The sequence below is a fragment of the Panulirus ornatus genome, chromosome 58 (genome assembly GCF_036320965.1).
Source record: "Panulirus ornatus isolate Po-2019 chromosome 58, ASM3632096v1, whole genome shotgun sequence".
NCBI classification, from domain to species: Eukaryota; Metazoa; Arthropoda; class Malacostraca; order Decapoda; family Palinuridae; genus Panulirus; species Panulirus ornatus.
In genome coordinates, this window is record NC_092281.1 from 3,786,277 (window position 1) to 3,804,748 (window position 18,472).

The 18,472-nt window shown below is 45.2% G+C and overlaps 1 protein-coding gene across 3 annotated transcripts in view; it reads left to right on the forward strand.

The window, feature by feature from the left end:
- Positions 1–18,472, forward strand: part of tty (tweety) — a 545,142-nt gene that overhangs the window by 325,546 nt on the left and 201,124 nt on the right. For all 3 annotated transcript variants that reach the window (XM_071695811.1, XM_071695809.1, XM_071695810.1), the window contains exons 2-3: positions 13,133–13,378; positions 17,330–17,490. In XM_071695811.1, coding sequence (XP_071551912.1) covers positions 13,238–13,378; positions 17,330–17,490 — 302 coding nt within the window. In that variant the 5' untranslated portion in view covers positions 13,133–13,237. The remainder of the gene's footprint in view (positions 1–13,132; positions 13,379–17,329; positions 17,491–18,472) is intronic.

Consider the following 18,472-nt stretch of genomic DNA (forward strand, 5'->3'; position numbering starts at 1 on the left):
GTGAAGTGTTTTAGATATCTGGGAGTGGATCTGGCAGCGGATGGAACCATGGAAGCGGAAGTGGATCATAGGGTGGGGGAGGGGGCGAAAATTCTGGGAGCCTTGAAGAATGTGTGGAAGTCGAGAGCATTATCTCGGAAAGCAAAAATGGGTATATTTGAAGGAATAGTGGTTCCAACAATGTTGTATGGTTGCGAGGCGTGGGCTATGGATAGAGTTATGCGCAGGAGGATGGATGTGCTGGAAATGAGATGTTTGAGGACAATGTGTGGTGTGAGGTGGTTTGATCGAGTGAGTAACGTAAGGGTAAGAGAGATGTGTGGAAATAAAAAGAGCGTGGTTGAGAGAGCAGAAGAGGGTGTTTTGAAATGGTTTGGGCACATGGAGAGAATGAGTGAGGAAAGATTGACCAAGAGGATATATGTGTCGGAGGTGGAGGGAACGAGGAGAAGAGGGAGACCAAATTGGAGGTGGAAAGATGGAGTGAAAAAGATTTTGTGTGATCGGGGCCTGAACATGCAGGAGGGTGAAAGGAGGGCAAGGAATAGAGTGAATTGGATCGATGTGGTATACCGGGGTTGACGTGCTGTCAGTGGATTGAATCAAGGCATGTGAAGCGTCTGGGGTAAACCATGGAAAGCTGTGTAGGTATGTATATTTGCGTGTGTGGACGTGTATGTATATACATGTGTATGGGGGTGGGTTGGGCCATTTCTTTCGTCTGTTTCCTTGCGCTACCTCGCAAACGCGGGAGACAGCGACAAAGCAAAAAAAAAAAAAAAAAACATTATTTTTTACAGTAATGTTTTAACACTGTTTATGTTTTAACAATGTTTTGGTTATAATGTTAAAAGTAAACCAAAACATAGGTTGTAACTTGAAGTTAACGGGGTTTATTAAAGTCCTTCAAAACTTCCGTCATATTCTAAGTTAATTCAGAGAAAATAAAAGATATATGACCTTATTGGAGCCTAGTCCTTTATGATTTATAAACGAAGCTCTTTTGTTAATTGAGTTAAATGGTTAATGGCTGTTCGATAATTGCTGATTGAAGCTATGATGTTTTGTTCAAAGGAGAGGGAAAGAATTGATGTTTTGTTCAAAGGAGGGAAAGAATTGATGTTTTGTTCAAAGGAGGGAAAGAATTGATGTTTTGTTCAAAGGAGGGAAAGAATTGATGTTTTGTTCAAAGGAGGGAAAGAATTGATGTTTTGTTCAAAGGAGAGGGAAAGAATTGTTGTTTTGTTCAAAGGAGAGGGAAAAAATTGATGTTTTGTTCAAAGGAGAGGGAAAGAATTGTTGTTTTGTTCAAAGGAGAGGGAAAAAATTGATGTTTTGTTCAAAGGAGAGGGAAAGAATTGATGTTTTGTTCAAAGGAGGGAAAGAATTGTTGTTTTGTTCAAAGGAGAGGGAAAGAATTGATGTTTTGTTCAAAGGAGGGAAAGAATTGATGTTTTGTTCAAAGGAGGGAAAGAATTGATGTTTTGTTCAAAGGAGAGGGAAAGAATTGATGTTTTGTTCAAAGGAGAGGGAAAAAATTGATGTTTTGTTCAAAGGAGAGGGAAAGAATTGTTGTTTTGTTCAAAGGAGAGGGAAAAAATTGATGTTTTGTTCAAAGGAGAGGGAAAGAATTGATGTTTTGTTCAAAGGAGGGAAAGAATTGTTGTTTTGTTCAAAGGAGAGGGGAAAGAATTGATGTTTTGTTCAAAGGAGGGAAAGAATTGATGTTTTGTTCAAAGGAGGGAAAGAATTGATGTTTTGTTCAAAGGAGAGGGAAAGAATTGATGTTTTGTTCAAAGGAGAGGGAAAAAATTGATGTTTTGTTCAAAGGAGAGGGAAAGAATTGTTGTTTTGTTCAAAGGAGAGGGAAAAAATTGATGTTTTGTTCAAAGGAGAGGGAAAGAATTGATGTTTTGTTCAAAGGAGGGAAAGAATTGTTGTTTTGTTCAAAGGAGAGGGAAAGAATTGATGTTTTGTTCAAAGGAGAGGGGAAAGAATTGATGTTTTGTTCAAAGGAGGGAAAGAATTGATGTTTTGTTCAAAGGAGAGGGAAAGAATTGTTGTTTTGTTCAAAGGAGAGGGAAAGAATTGATGTTTTGTTCAAAGGAGAGGGGAAAGAATTGATGTTTTGTTCAAAGGAGAGGGAAAGAATTGTTGTTTTGTTCAAAGGAGAGGGAAAGAATTGATGTTTTGTTCAAAGGAGAGGGGAAAGAATTGATGTTTTGTTCAAAGGAGAGGGAAAGAATTGTTGTTTTGTTCAAAGGAGAGGGAAAGAATTGATGTTTTGTTCAAAGGAGAGGGGAAAGAATTGATGTTTTGTTCAAAGGAGGGAAAGAATTGATGTTTTGTTCAAAGGAGAGGGAAAGAATTGTTGTTTTGTTCAAAGGAGAGGGGAAAGAATTGATGTTTTGTTCAAAGGAGGGAAAGAATTGATGTTTTTTTCAAAGGAGAGGGAAAGAATTGTTGTTTTGTTCAAAGGAGAGGGGAAAGAATTGATGTTTTGTTCAAAGGAGAGGGAAAGAATTGTTGTTTTGTTCAAAGGAGAGGGAAAAAATTGTCACGTGCACGTGGGGCCTTCATGCTACGCTACAGAGTGTCACGTGCACGTGGTGAGGTCTTCATGCTACGCTACAGAGTGTCACGTGCACGTGGGGTCTTCATACTATGCTACTGTCACGTGCACGTGGGGTCTTCATACTACGCTACAGTGTCACGTGCACATGGGGTCTTCATGCTACGCTACAGAGTGTCACGTGCACGTAGGGTCTTCATCCTACGCTACAGAGTGTCACGTGCACGTGGGGTCTTCATGCTACGCTACAGAGTGTCCCGTGCACTTGGGGGTCTTCATGCTCCGCTAAAGAGTGTCACGTGCACCTGGGGTCTTCATGCTACGCTACAGATTGTCACGTGCACGTGGTGGGGTCTTCATGCTACGCTACAGAGTTTCACGTTCACGTGGTTGGGGTCTTCATGCTACGCTGCAGTGTCACGTGCACGTGGGGTCTTCATGCTACGCTAGAGTGTCACGTGCACGTGGGGTCTTCATGCTACGCTACAGAGTGTCACGCACGTGGGGGTCTTCATGCTACGCTACAGAGCGTCACGTGCACGTGGGGTCTTCATGCTATGCTACAGAGTGTCACGTGCACGTGGGGTCTTCATGCTACGCTACAGAGTGTCACGTGCACGTGGGGCCTTTATGCTACGCTACAGAGTGTCACGTGCACGTAGGGTCTTCATGCTACGCTACAGAGTGTCACGTGCACGTGGTGGGGGTCTTCATGCTACGCTACAGAGTGTCACGTGCACGTGGGGCCTTCATGCTACGCTACAGAGTGTCACGTGCACGTAGGGTCTTCATGCTACGCTACAGAGTGTCACGTGCACGTAGGGCTTCATGTTACGCTACAGTGTCACGTGCACGTGGGGGTCTTCATGCTACGTTACAGAGTGTCACGTACACGTGTAGGTCTTCATGCTACGCTACAGGGTGTCACGTGCACGTGGTGGGGTCTTCATGCTACGCTACAGAGTGTCACGTGCACGTGGGGGTCATCCTGCTACGCTAGACAGTGTTCACGAGCACGAGGTGGGTCCTTCAAGAGACGCTACAGAGTGTCCACGTGCACATGGGTGGGTCATTCATGCTACGCTATCAGAGTGTCACTGAACGTGGTGTGGGTTCTTTCATTCAACGCTACAGCGTGTCACGTGCACTTGGTGGGGTCTTCATTCTAACCTAACAGATGACACAATGGTGCACGGTGGTTGGGATCTTCATGCTACGCAACAGAGTGTCACGTGCACGTGGGTGGTCATACCATTCTACGCTACAGAGTGTCACGATGCAACAGGTGGGGTCTTCAAGCCTAGCTACAGTGTCACGAGCACATGGTGGGGGTCTTCATGCTACGCAAGCAGAGTGTCACTTGCACGTGTGGGGTCTTCATGCTATGCTACAGTGTCACGTGCACGTGGTTGGCATCTTCATGCTACGCTACAGATGTCACGGGTGCACTTGGTGGGGGTCTTCATGCTATGCTACAGTGTCACGTGCACGTGGTGGGGTCTTCATGCTACGCTACAGAGTGTCACGTGCACAGGTGGGGTCTTCATGCAACGCTACACAGAGTGTCACGTGCACATGGTGGGTCGTTCATGCCTACGCTACGAGAGTCACGTGCACCTGGTGGGGTCTTCATTGCTACGCTACAGAGTGTACACGTGCACATGTGGGGACCTTCATGCTACGCTACAGAGTGTCCACGTGCACATGGTGGGGTCTTCATGCTACAGCTACAGAGTGTCAAGTGCACATGGTTGGGGTCTTCATGCTACGCTACAGAGGTGTCACGTGCACTTGGTGGGGTCTTCATGCTACGCTACAGTGTCACGTGCACGTGGTGGGGTCTTCATGCTACGCTACAGAGTGTCACGTGCACATGGTGGGGTCTTCATGCTACGCTACAGAGTGTCACGTGCACATGGTGGGGTCTTCATGCTACGCTACAGAGTGTCACGTGCACTGGTGGGGTCTTCATGCTACGCTACAGAGTGTCACGTGCACTGGTGGGGTCTTCATGCTACGCTACAGAGTGTCACGTCACATGGTGGGGTCTTCATGCTACGCTACAGAGTGTCACGTGCACTGGTGGGGTCTTCATGCTACGCTACAGAGTGTCACGTGCACTGGTGGGGTCTTCATGCTACGCTACAGAGTGTCACGTGCATGTGGGGGTCTTCATGCTACGCTACAGAGTGTCACGTGCACATGGTGGGGTCTTCATGCTACGCTACAGAGTGTCACGTGCACATGGTGGGGTCTTCATGCTACGCTACAGAGTGTCACGTGCACTGGTGGGGTCTTCATGCTACGCTACAGAGTGTCACGTGCACATGGTGGGGTCTTCATGCTACGCTACAGAGTGTCACGTGCACGTGGGGTCTTCATGCTACGCTACAGAGTGTCACGTGCACATGGTGGGGTCTTCATGCTACGCTACAGAGTGTCACGTGCACATGGTGGGGTCTTCATGCTACGCTACAGGTGTCACGTGCACTGGTGGGGTCTTCATGCTACGCTACAGAGTGTCACGTGCACATGGTGGGGTCTTCATGCTACGCTACAGAGTGTCACGTGCACATGGTGGGGTCTTCATGCTACGCTACAGAGTGTCACGTGCACATGGTGGGGTCTTCATGCTACGCTACAGAGTGTCACGTGCACATGGTGGGGTCTTCATGCTACGCTACAGTGTCACGTGCACGTGGTGGGGGTCTTCATGCTACGCTACAGAGTGTCACGTGCACTTGGTGGGGTCTTCATGCTACGCTACAGAGTGTCACGTGCACTGGTGGGGTCTTCATGCTACGCTACAGAGTGTCACGTGCACTTGGTGGGGTCTTCATGCTACGCTACAGAGTGTCACGTGCACTTGGTGGGGTCTTCATGCTACGCTACAGAGTGTCACGTGCACATGGTGGGGTCTTCATGCTACGCTACAGAGTGTCACGTGCACTTGGTGGGGTCTTCATGCTACGCTACAGAGTGTCACGTGCACATGGTGGGGTCTTCATGCTACGCTACAGAGTGTCACGTGCACATGGTGGGGTCTTCATGCTACGCTACAGAGTGTCACGTGCACTTGGTGGGGTCTTCATGCTACGCTACAGAGTGTCACGTGCACTTGGTGGGGTCTTCATGCTACGCTACAGAGTGTCACGTGCACTTGGTGGGGTCTTCATGCTACGCTACAGAGTGTCACGTGCACTTGGTGGGGTCTTCATGCTACGCTACAGAGTGTCACGTGCACTTGGTGGGGTCTTCATGCTACGCTACAGAGTGTCACGTGCACTTGGTGGGGTCTTCATGCTACGCTACAGAGTGTCACGTGCACATGGTGGGGTCTTCATGCTACGCTACAGAGTGTCACGTGCACTTGGTGGGGTCTTCATGCTACGCTACAGAGTGTCACGTGCACTTGGTGGGGGTCTTCATGCTACGCTACAGAGTGTCACGTGCACTTGGTGGGGGTCTTCATGCTACGCTACAGAGTGTCACGTGCACTTGGTGGGGTCTTCATGCTACGCTACAGAGTGTCACGTGCACTTGGTGGGGGTCTTCATGCTACGCTACAGAGTGTCACGTGCACTTGGTGGGGGTCTTCATGCTACGCTACAGAGTGTCACGTGCACTTGGTGGGGTCTTCATGCTACGCTACAGAGTGTCACGTGCACTTGGTGGGGTCTTCATGCTACGCTACAGAGTGTCACGTGCACTTGGTGGGGTCTTCATGCTACGCTACAGAGTGTCACGTGCACTTGGTGGGGGTCTTCATGCTACGCTACAGAGTGTCACGTGCACTTGGTGGGGTCTTCATGCTACGCTACAGAGTGTCACGTGCACTTGGTGGGGTCTTCATGCTACGCTACAGAGTGTCACGTGCACTTGGTGGGGTCTTCATGCTACGCTACAGAGTGTCACGTGCACATGGTGGGGTCTTCATGCTACGCTACAGAGTGTCACGTGCACTTGGTGGGGTCTTCATGCTACGCTACAGAGTGTCACGTGCACATGGTGGGGTCTTCATGCTACGCTACAGAGTGTCACGTGCACTTGGTGGGGTCTTCATGCTACGCTACAGAGTGTCACGTGCACTTGGTGGGGTCTTCATGCTACGCTACAGAGTGTCACGTGCACTTGGTGGGGTCTTCATGCTACGCTACAGAGTGTCACGTGCACTTGGTGGGGTCTTCATGCTACGCTACAGAGTGTCACGTGCACTTGGTGGGGTCTTCATGCTACGCTACAGAGTGTCACGTGCACTTGGTGGGGTCTTCATGCTACGCTACAGAGTGTCACGTGCACTTGGTGGGGTCTTCATGCTACGCTACAGAGTGTCACGTGCACTTGGTGGGGTCTTCATGCTACGCTACAGAGTGTCACGTGCACTTGGTGGGGGTCTTCAATCACTCAGCACGGCCATGATACATAGAGGCCAGACATGTATCGCCTTACCTCAAAAAATAGAAAAAAAAAAAGGCGAAAAAAATAGTCGTGGTTGTATAAATGCACACACACACACACACACACACACACACACACACACACACACACACACACACACACACACCACACACACACACACTTGCTATTGATCTACTGCTTCCATGTTGCTGGGGCGGGGAGAACGCGCTTGCTACACCGTAGCGCTACAGTGAGCGCCATTTGAACGCCCGTGGAGTATGTGTGTGAGCCACTGTGGAGGTGTTACCGTTAAATGGCCCCCTCCCCCCCCCACGCCATTAATGGCCATATTTATTTGCTGGATTAGGTCATTAGTGTAGGTGAGCAGTTAGAACGCATGGGAATGGGTTATGTGATCATGCGTTCTCATGTCCGGGTCTGTGCAAGAGTTAGGGGTGTAAGTTGAACGCCCGCCCTCCTGTCCCTTGCGTTTCGTTCGATCGTGTACGCCCTCAATGAGCGTCTTCATTTCATTAAACGCTCACTTGGTTGTCGCGTTCACTGTACGTCAAAATAACCACCTTCTTAATACAACCTTAAAGACCCAATTAGGTCATTAATCCCTTTTCTTCCTCCCCAATCACCATTTTTTTACCATTTAGTAAACAGTAGTTGAGACAGGACACCACAATGGTGTATTGTGGGGCATTTAAACACGTCTGTGGGGCATTTAAACACGTCTGTGGGGCATTTAAACGCGTCTTCCGTCCAGGAACATTTTGGGAATGGGTCCCCCCCGGCCCCTTACCCATTTCCCCCATTCCCCTAAGGGTATGGGAACTGTAGGGTTGTCTTACGTAAAGTGGGAAGACAACCTTCCATATAATGTTGTCTTACAGTGGGAAGACAACCTTCCATATATATACTTAGGGGGGTCTGTGACACGAAATGGCTTGGCTAATGATAATAATGGTTCTGTGGTGTGACCAATGGCCATTTCTTCACAACCAGCTGTGTGGAGAGGGTGGGTTCAGCTTGGGGGGGGGAGGGGGGTTCAAGTCAAGTCGTGTTGTCACGAAGGTGTACTTTCGTGTTGTCACGAAGGTGTACTTTCGTGTTGTCACGAAGGTGTACTTCGTTGGCAACAACAAGGGTTCGTGATTTTTTTGTTGCAGTCTACCTTGTACGGTTCTTTCCTTCTGATGATGTGGCGAGCCAGGTAATTGCTACTGGACCCATTTTGTGCGAGGAAAATGGGAATACTGACTAGGCTTTGATGAATGTATGGTTTTGACTAGACTGTGATGAATTCCTGGTTGTGGCTAGGCTTTGATGAATGCCTGGTTGTGGCTAGGCTTTGATGAATTCCTGGTTGTGGCTAGGCTTTGATGAATGCCTGGTTGTGGCTAGGCTTTGATGAATTCCTGGTTGTGGCTAGACTTTGATGAATTCCTGGTTGTGGCTAGACTTTGATGAATTCCTGGTTGTGGCTAGGCTTTGATGAATTCCTGGTTGTGGCTAGGCTTTGATGAATTCCTGGTTGTGGCTAGGCTTTGATGAATTCCTGGTTGTGACTAGGCTTTGATGAATTCCTGGTTGTGGCTAGGCTTTGGTGAATTCCTGGTTGTGGCTAGGCTTTGATGAATTCCTGGTTGTGACTAGACTTTGATGAATTCCTGGTTGTGGCTAGACTTTGATGAATTCCTGGTTGTGGGTAGGCTTCGATGAATTCCTGGTTGTGACTATACTTTGATGATTGGTGACTTGAATTCTAGGTTGTGGCTAGACTTTGATGAATTCCTGGTTGTGGCTAGGTTTTGGTGAATTCCAGGTTGTGACTAGACTTTGATGAATTCCTAGTTGTGGCTAGACTTTGATGAATTCCTGGTTGTGACTAGAATTTGATGAATTTCTGGTTGTGACAAGACTTTGATGAATTCCTGGTTGTGGCTAGACTTTGATGAATTCCTGGTTGTGGGTAGGCTTTGATGAATTCCTGGTTGTGACTAGACTTTGATGAATTCCTAGTTGTGGCTAGACTTTGATGAATTCCTGGTTGTGAATAGACTGTGTTGAACTCATGGTTGTGGCTAGGCTTTGATGAATTCCAGGTTGTGACTAGACTTTGATGAATTCCTGGTTTTGACTAGGCTTTGATGAATTCTAGGTTTTGAGTAGAATTTGATGAATTCCTGGTTGTGACTAGGCTTTGATGAATTCCTGGTTGTGAGCTAGGCTTTGGATGAATTCCAGGTTGTGGCTAGGCTTTGATGAATTCCAGGTTGTGACTAGGCTTTGATGAATTCCTGGTTGTGACTAGGCTTTGATGAATTCCTGGTTGTGACTAGGCTTTGATGAATTCCTGGTTGTGAGTAGGCTTTGATGAATTCCTGGTTGTGAGCTAGACTTTGATGAATTCCTGGTTGTGACTAGACTTTGATGAATTCCTGGTTGTGACTAGGCTTTGATGAATTCCTGGTTGTGGCTAGGCTTTGATGAATTCCTGGTTGTGACTAGGCTTTGATGAATTCCAGGTTGTGGCCAGGCTTTGATGAATTCCTGGTTGTGAGTGGACTTTGATGAATTCCTGGTTGTGACTAGGCTTTGATGAATTCCTGGTTGTGACTAGACTTTGATGAATTCCTGGTTGTGACTAGACTTTGATGAATTCCTGGTTGTGACTAGACTTTGATGAATTCCTGGTTGTGACTAGACTTTGATGAATTCCTGGTTGTGACTAGACTTTGATGAATTCCTGGTTGTGACTAGACTTTGATGAATTCCTGGTTGTGACTAGAATTTGATGAATTCCTGGTTGTGACTAGAATTTGATGAATTCCTGGTTGTGACTAGACTTTGATGAATTCCTGGTTGTGACTAGACTTTGATGAATTCCTGGTTGTGGCTAGGCTTTGATGAATGCCTGGTTGTGACTAGGCTTTGATGAATTCCTAGTTGTGGCTAGACTTTGATGAATTCCTGGTTGTGGCTAGGCTTTGATGAATGCCTGGTTGTGACTAGGCTTTGATGAATTCCTAGTTGTGGCTAGACTTTGGTGAATTCCTGTTTGTGGCTAGGTTTTGGTGAATTCCAGGTTGTGACTAGAATTTGATGAATTTCTGGTTGTGACAAGACTTTGATGAATTCCTGGTTGTGGCTAGACTTTGATGAATTCCTGGTTGTGGGTAGGCTTTGATGAATTCCTGGTTGTGACTAGACTTTGATGAATTCCTAGGTTGTGGCTAGACTTTGATGAATTCCTGGTTGTGACTAGCTTTGTGAATTCCAGGTTGTGAGCTAGACTTTGATGAATTCCTGTTGTGACTAGGACTTTGATGAATTCCTGGTTGTGACTAGCTTTGATGAATTCCTGGTTGTGAGTAGACTTTGATGAATTCCTGGTTGTGACTAGTCTTTGATGAATTCCTGGTTGTGGACTAGGCTTTGATGAATTCCTGGTTGTGGATAGGACTTGATGAATTTCCTGGTTGTGACTAGGCTTTGATGAATTCCCTGGTTGTGACTAGGCTTTGGATGAATTCCAGGTTGTGGCTAGGCTTTGCTGAATTCCTGGTTTGTGACTAGGACTTTGATGAATTCCTGTTGTGACTAGGCTTTGATGAATTCCTGGTTGTGAGCTAGACTTTGATGAATTCCTGGATGTGGTAGGCTTTGATGAATTCCTGGTTGTGACTCAGACTTTGATGAATTCCTGGTTGTGAGCTAGACTTTGATGAATCCTGGTTGTGAGCTAGCTTTGATGAATTCCTGGTTGTGGACTAGGCTTTGATGAATTCCTGGTTGTGAGTAGACTTGATGAATTCCAGGTTGTGGCTAGGCTTTGATGAATTCCTGGTTGTGACTAGACTTTGATGAATTCCTGGTTGTGACTAGGCTTTGATGAATTCCTGGTTGTGAGTAGACTTTGATGAATTCCTGGTTGTGAGTAGACTTTGATGAATTCCAGGTTGTGACTAGACTTTGATGAATTCCTGGTTGTGACTAGGATTTGATGAATTCCTGGTTGTGAGTAGACTTGGATGAATTCCAGGTTGTGGCTAGGCTTTGATGAATTCCTGGTTGTGACTAGGATTTGATGAATTCCTGGTTGTGAGTAGACTTGGATGAATTCCAGGTTGTGGCTAGGCTTTGATGAATTCCTGGTTGTGACTAGACTTTGATGAATTCCTGGTTGTGACTAGACTTTGATGAATTCCTGGTTGTGACTAGACTTTGATGAATTCCTGGTTGTGACTAGACTTTGATGAATTCCTGGTTGTGACTAGACTTTGATGAATTCCTGGTTGTGACTAGACTTTGATGAATTCCTGGTTGTGACTAGAATTTGATGAATTCCTGGTTGTGACTAGAATTTGATGAATTCCTGGTTGTGACTAGACTTTGATGAATTCCTGGTTGTGACTAGACTTTGATGAATTCCTGGTTGTGACTAGAATTTGATGAATTCCTGGTTGTGACTAGACTTTGATGAATTCCTGGTTGTGACTAGACTTTGATGAATTCCTGGTTGTGACTAGAATTTGATGAATTCCTGGTTGTGACTAGAATTTGATGAATTCCTGGTTGTGACTAGACTTTGATGAATTCCTGGTTGTGACTAGACTTTGATGAATTCCTGGTTGTGACTAGAATTTGATGAATTCCTGGTTGTGACTAGACTTTGATGAATTCCTGGTTGTGACTAGAATTTGATGAATTCCTGGTTGTGACTAGAATTTGATGAATTCCTGGTTGTGACTAGAATTTGATGAATTCCTGGTTGTGACTAGACTTTGATGAATTCCTGGTTGTGACTAGAATTTGATGAATTCCTGGTTGTGACTAGAATTTGATGAATTCCTGGTTGTGACTAGACTTTGATGAATTCCTGGTTGTGACTAGACTTTGATGAATTCCTGGTTGTGACTAGAATTTGATGAATTCCTGGTTGTGACTAGACTTTGATGAATTCCTGGTTGTGACTAGACTTTGATGAATTCCTGGTTGTGACTAGAATTTGATGAATTCCTGGTTGACATTTGTACCAGGATCAGTCGACTGGCCACAACGCCCTGGTCTGAGGTCGATGGCCACGGTGGCCACCGTTTGTGTGAATAATGGCCACAGTGGCCAGCGTTGGCGTGAATAATGGCCACAGTGGCCAGCGTTGGTGTGAATAATAACTTCACATGACCTGCCTCTCCCCTTGTGACCTGTGTTCGCTCGTCCTGACCCGACCTGACTTGACCTACCTCGCCTCTATGGACTTAGACTGTAACGTAACGAAGCATGATGACCTGACCTTTGACCTAACCCCACAGGGTCAGCTCAAGGGTGACGCCATCGTATTTAAGTATTTTTTTTTCCTTATCTATCCTACTGTAAGGACTTTTCTTGATGCTCAGTCGCTTGGAAAATCACCACTACAGACTCAACCTTTTAAAAAAGAGAAAAAAAAAATTGTTTTTTCCTGTAGGACTTTTGATTTCTGCTCCAAAAATCGGAATTAAAGATTTTTTTTTTTTTGTAACTTGGTATTCACCAAGGTGTCGAAAACCTACATCTATCGAAAACCTACATCTATTTTCTTTTCTTGCCATATAAAGCTTAAATGTACTGTATTTAATATTGTATAGATAACCCTTCGTGACGTATTGGACGGGGCACATAAATTGGGTTCATGAAATTTTCTTCTAATTTCTTGTATTTTCTTTTAATTAGTGATATCATAACCTATTCCATCCACGTGAAACTGTTGTAAATATGAGGACTAGTGTTACTGACAGGTATTTATACAGTAAATAGGATCATACACACACACACACACACACACACACAGCCCGACAATCGTGCTACCAGCTGCGGTCTGTTTTGATTACTTACTCCTACACTGTTTGTATCTTCGAGACAGATTTTGATATTTTCAAGCGTCGTTTAGACTGAAGTTGTGTTAACAGTTGCTGGAGGCAGTCAGTTGACGACCAGTTTGGAATACGAACTGGTATATTGGCTGGAGCCTTCAACACAGCGCCCCAACCTTAGCCAATAGAGTGTCTATTTCATGTACGTACACATCGCTACGTCTACTTGACGTAACATTTATTTATGTACCATTTGGTGTGGTTCTGTGGTCCATGTTCTTCTAACAGATGGTGTTTGCAGTTTCAGGATGGCGAGAGTGTGGTGTGGGAGGGTGTGGTAGTTGTTCGAACCTCCGGCGCGGAGGAGTGTGGAGGTGAGGAGCTGCTGCTGCTGCTGCTGGTGGTCATGGAAGGGTACAGCGTGGTGTCTGAGGCGGTGAGGCAGCGGGTTTTCTGGGTCGACTGGTTCCACCTCACCCCCCACATCAACCTCACCTTTCATCCAGTCAACGCCACCTTCAATCCACTCTCGCCCATATACCAAGAGGTCAGCCCATTCACTCTGTGTACCTTCACTTCTACAGTAGGAAGGAAACTATGGATTTTAGGGGAGTGAAGTTTGAATGAAATTAAGGAAGTACATTTTCTTTTCTTAGCCAGATGTTTACAGATGAGCTAAATTACAATGATCCAGGTTTATTTACGAATATGTAAAGTTACTTTGAGACATTCACGAGTTGTAAGAGAGTGATAGTGATTTGCCTAGTGTAACTGATTCCAAGATCAATCTTCAAGCTTGTGACACTTACCTTCCCTCCCCACTACTTTCCTTCGTATGTGTATGGCCCACCTGACACTTACCCATTGCACCTCCTGTGTACGTTAGATTTATGGTTGTCTTCAACTACCACCTATATGGCCATAGAAACGCCCTCTCTACTGATCAAACTGGGACGAATAAGGTCTTTGAATTAAACTGTTAATGTCTCTGAGAGGACACTGGACTCCTGCCTTCACGAAAACCTCTTTGGCTCTGCTGCAGCCTTCGAACAGATTGGGAAAGGCGATCCGAGGCGCTATTTTTCCAATCTTGGCCAGCTTGAGGGTTTTTGCCTAACAGGGTTGGATGACCTGTTTGATGAAACTTACAACCGCTTCTTATAGCTATTCATTGACAGAGTTGATGCTTATCGTAAACTTTAAAAGGAAAGTGATACCATTGGGTTTGAATTTTGTATGCTTGCATATAATCGACAGGAAAGGGTAAAGTGTATCATATTAATGTTAGGAAAGTAATGTCAACATGAAAAGAACTACCTATCGACTTTGCTTTCTTTTTTCACTAAATTGCACGTCACTAACTTTACAATTTTCATTAGTGATGATTATGATAACAAATCATTTATATTTATGTTAAAGGCTCCAGTCAAGGACAAAAGTCCACATCAAGGCCGGGCCTTAATTGAAATATAGAGAGGTTAATGAAAGGGAAAAAGAAGAGACAAGGGAAAGTATTTACGAATTTTGGAGGAAGTGAAAAACCTGTCCTTAGAAATGTACCAGGTCATAGTTAGTGGGAAAGACATGAGAAGGTAGAGAGTTCCAAATCCTTGACATGTAGGGAAAGATGCAGGTATCAAAACGGCCCACCCTTGAGTTGTTGATGGCCACGTAGTAATCATGTGACGCAGCAGCTTGCCGATTATAGAAGAGGCAAAGTGAACCAACATTATGGCGTAGGGCAAGTTTGGAAGTTAGCCTGGGACAATTTACAAGTCGAACAGCTTTCGACTCAACTCTGTCAAGTAAGGACACAGCTAGAACCATACCAGATGTGAGAGCAGTACTCCATACAAGGACGAATCAAATCCTTGTAAAAACGGAGCACCTGTTCAGAATAGAAGAAGTTTCGACATCTAAACAGGACAGCCAATTTATCTAGGGCAGATTTAGCTGTTCCTGTAATGTGTGGAGTTTCCAAGAAAGAATGGATGTTACAGTAATACCAAGTCAAGAGGTGGAATTACAGAACTGTCATAGGAGTGACGAGGGCTGTGAGGAGTTTTCGATAGAGAGATGGGTAGAAATTGGGTCTTGGCAGCATTAGACTTCTCAAGATTTAGTGTCTCCCACTGAGCTGTCCTGTCCAAGTTTATTGAGGAAGTTATGTCAAGACAAGGTGCAGATCGAGTGAGAGAAAAGGGAGCAGAATTGATGGATGTGGATGAGTGCAGTGTAGAGACGTCAGCGTATGAGTGTATTGGATTATTTGTAGAGAGGAAATCGTTGAAAAAAAAAGGAGAATAATTGTAGGGGACAGGACAGAACCTTGAGGGACACTGCTGTTGGTGGGGGAAAAGGGGGAGAGGAGGCTGATCCATCAACCAAAGAGATAGATCGGCCAGAGAGGAAGCTAGATATGAAGGAGCAAAGTAGAGGGAAGCCAAAAGAGGGGGACCTTAGAAATAAGACCCCGATGCCACACCCTGTCAAATGCCTTAGATATGTCAAGGGCAACTACACATTACTTCCCCAAAACGCTCTGGGATGATGACCAAACATTAGTAAGATAAACAATATCACCAGTAGATCTCGCCTTACAGAAGCCATACTGATGATCAGAGAGGAGAAGACTGTGAGTTTCGGGGTGTTTAAGAATATGGGAGTAGAGGATGGACTCCAAGACTTTGGACTGATGATCAGAGAGGAGAAGACTGTGAGTTTCGGGGTGTTTAAGAATATGGGAGTTGAGGATGGACTCCAAGACTTTGGACTGATGATCAGAGAGGAGAAGACTGTGAGTTTCGGGGTGTTTAAGAATATGGGAGTTGAGGATGGACTCCAAGACTTTGGACTGATGATCAGAGAGGAGAAGACTGTGAGTTTCGGGGTGTTTAAGAATATGGGAGTAGAGGATGGACTCCAAGACTTTGGACTGGTGATCAGAGAGAAGACTGTGAGTTTCGAAGTGTTTAAGAATATGGGAGTAGAGGATGGACTCCAAGACTTTGGACTGATGATCAGAGAGGAGAAGACTGTGAGTTTCGGGGTGTTTAAGAATATGGGAGTAGAGGATGGACTCCAAGACTTTGGACTGGTGATCAGAGAGAAGACTGTGAGTTTCGGGGTGTTTAAGAATATGGGAGTTGAGGATGGACTCCAAGACTTTGGACTGATGATCAGAGAGGAGAAGACTGTGAGTTTCGGGATGTTTAAGAATATGGGAGTAGAGGATGGACTCCAAGACTTTGGACTGGTGATCAGAGAGGAGAAGACTGTGAGTTTCGAAGTGTTTAAGAATATGGGAGTTGAGGATGGACTCCAAGACTTTGGACTGATGATCAGAGAGGAGAAGACTGTGAGTTTCGGGGTGTTTAAGAATATGGGAGTTGAGGATGGACTCCAAGACTTTGGACTGATGATCAGAGAGGAGAAGACTGTGAGTTTCGAAGTGTTTAAGAATATGGGAGTTGAGGATGGACTCCAAGACTTTGGACTGATGATCAGAGAGGAGAAGACTGTGAGTTTCGGGGTGTTTAAGAATATGGGAGTTGAGGATGGACTCCAAGACTTTGGACTGGTGATCAGAGAGGAGAAGACTGTGAGTTTCGAAGTGTTTAAGAATATGGGAGTTGAGGATGGACTCCAAGACTTTGGACTGATGATCAGAGAGGAGAAGACTGTGAGTTTCGGGGTGTTTAAGAATATGGGAGTTGAGGATGGACTCCAAGACTTTGGACTGGTGATCAGAGAGGAGAAGACTGTGAGTTTCGAAGTGTTTAAGAATATGGGAGTTGAGGATGGACTCCAAGACTTTGGACTGATGATCAGAGAGGAGAAGACTGTGAGTTTCGGGGTGTTTAAGAATATGGGAGTTGAGGATGGACTCCAAGACTTTGGACTGGTGATCAGAGAGGAGAAGACTGTGAGTTTCGAAGTGTTTAAGAATATGGGAGTTGAGGATGGACTCCAAGACTTTGGACTGATGATCAGAGAGGAGAAGACTGTGAGTTTCGGGGTGTTTAAGAATATGGGAGTTGAGGATGGACTCCAAGACTTTGGACTGGTGATCAGAGAGGAGAAGACTGTGAGTTTCGAAGTGTTTAAGAATATGGGAGTTGAGGATGGACTCCAAGACTTTGGACTGGTGATCAGAGAGGAGAAGACTGTGAGTTTCGGGGTGTTTAAGAATATGGGAGTTGAGGATGGACTCCAAGACTTTGGAAATGGTAGATGTCAAAGCAACAGGACGATAGTTAGATGGGTTCAGTCGTCCTTCTTAATTAGGATGAATTGTCCCTTCGTATATTGTTTAGTTAGATGAACTGAGATGAGGCACCTTTTTCTAACGCTGATTAATTCGAGGAAATGAGATCAGGGACTTTTGTTCGACCATCAATCCTATGAATAACGATTAGATTTTGTTTGTTTCTGGAAGGCAGAGCAAGGAGATGAACTTCTTGCACTGATGCCTCGGTGGGGATGTGTGTGCTTACAGAGCCTGGGCATCATCGGATCCGTTCCTGCGGGCGTGTTGCTCCTGACGCTGCTGGCGCTCCTGCTGTACCTCCTGACGCGCTGCTGTGACAACCGACCCCGGAAGCCCGGCTCCATAACCTGCCTCAAAGTGGTGTTGGTCCTCTTCGCCATCCTGACACTGTAAGTTCTGACTCCCTATATAGCCACCGTAGCTTCACCTTCACTTGAAGGGTTTTAAGAAGAATATCTCACACCATTGAATATTCTAAGAATATATATATATATATATATATATATATATATATATATATATATATATATATATATATATATATATATATATACATATATATATATCACTTTCCTCTCTTCCTACACGTACACATGCCTTACATCCTCGATAAAAACTTTTCACTGCTTCTAACAACTTTCCTCCCACACCATATATTCTTAATACCTTCCACAGAGCATCTCTATCAACTCTATCATATGCCTTCTCCAGATCCATAAATGCTACATACAAATCCATTTGCTTTTCTAAGTATTTCTCACATACATTCTTCAAAGCAAACACCTGATCCACACATCCTCTACCACTTCTGAAACCACACTGCTCTTCCCCAATCTGATGCTCTGTACATGCCTTCACCCTCTCAATCAATACCCTCCCATATAATTTACCAGGAATACTCAACAAACTTATACCTCTGTAATTTGAGCACTCACTCTTATCCCCTTTGCCTTTGTACAATGGCACTATGCACGCATTCCGCCAATCCTCAGGCACCTCACCATGAGTCATACATACATTAAATAACCTTACCAACCAGTCAACAATACAGTCACCCCCTTTTTTAATAAATTCCACTGCAATACCATCCAAACCTGCTGCCTTGCCGGCTTTCATCTTCCTCAAAGCTTTTACTACCTCTTCTCTGTTTACCAACTCATTTTCCCTAACCCTCGCACTTTGCACACCACCTCGACCAAAACACCCTATATCTGCCACTCTATCATCAAACACATTCAACAAACCTTCAAAATACTCACTCCATCTCCGTCTCACATCACCACTACTTGTTATCACCTCCCCATTTGCGCCCTTCACTGAAGTTCCCATTTGCTCCCTTGTCTTACGCACTTTATTTACCTCCTTCCAGAA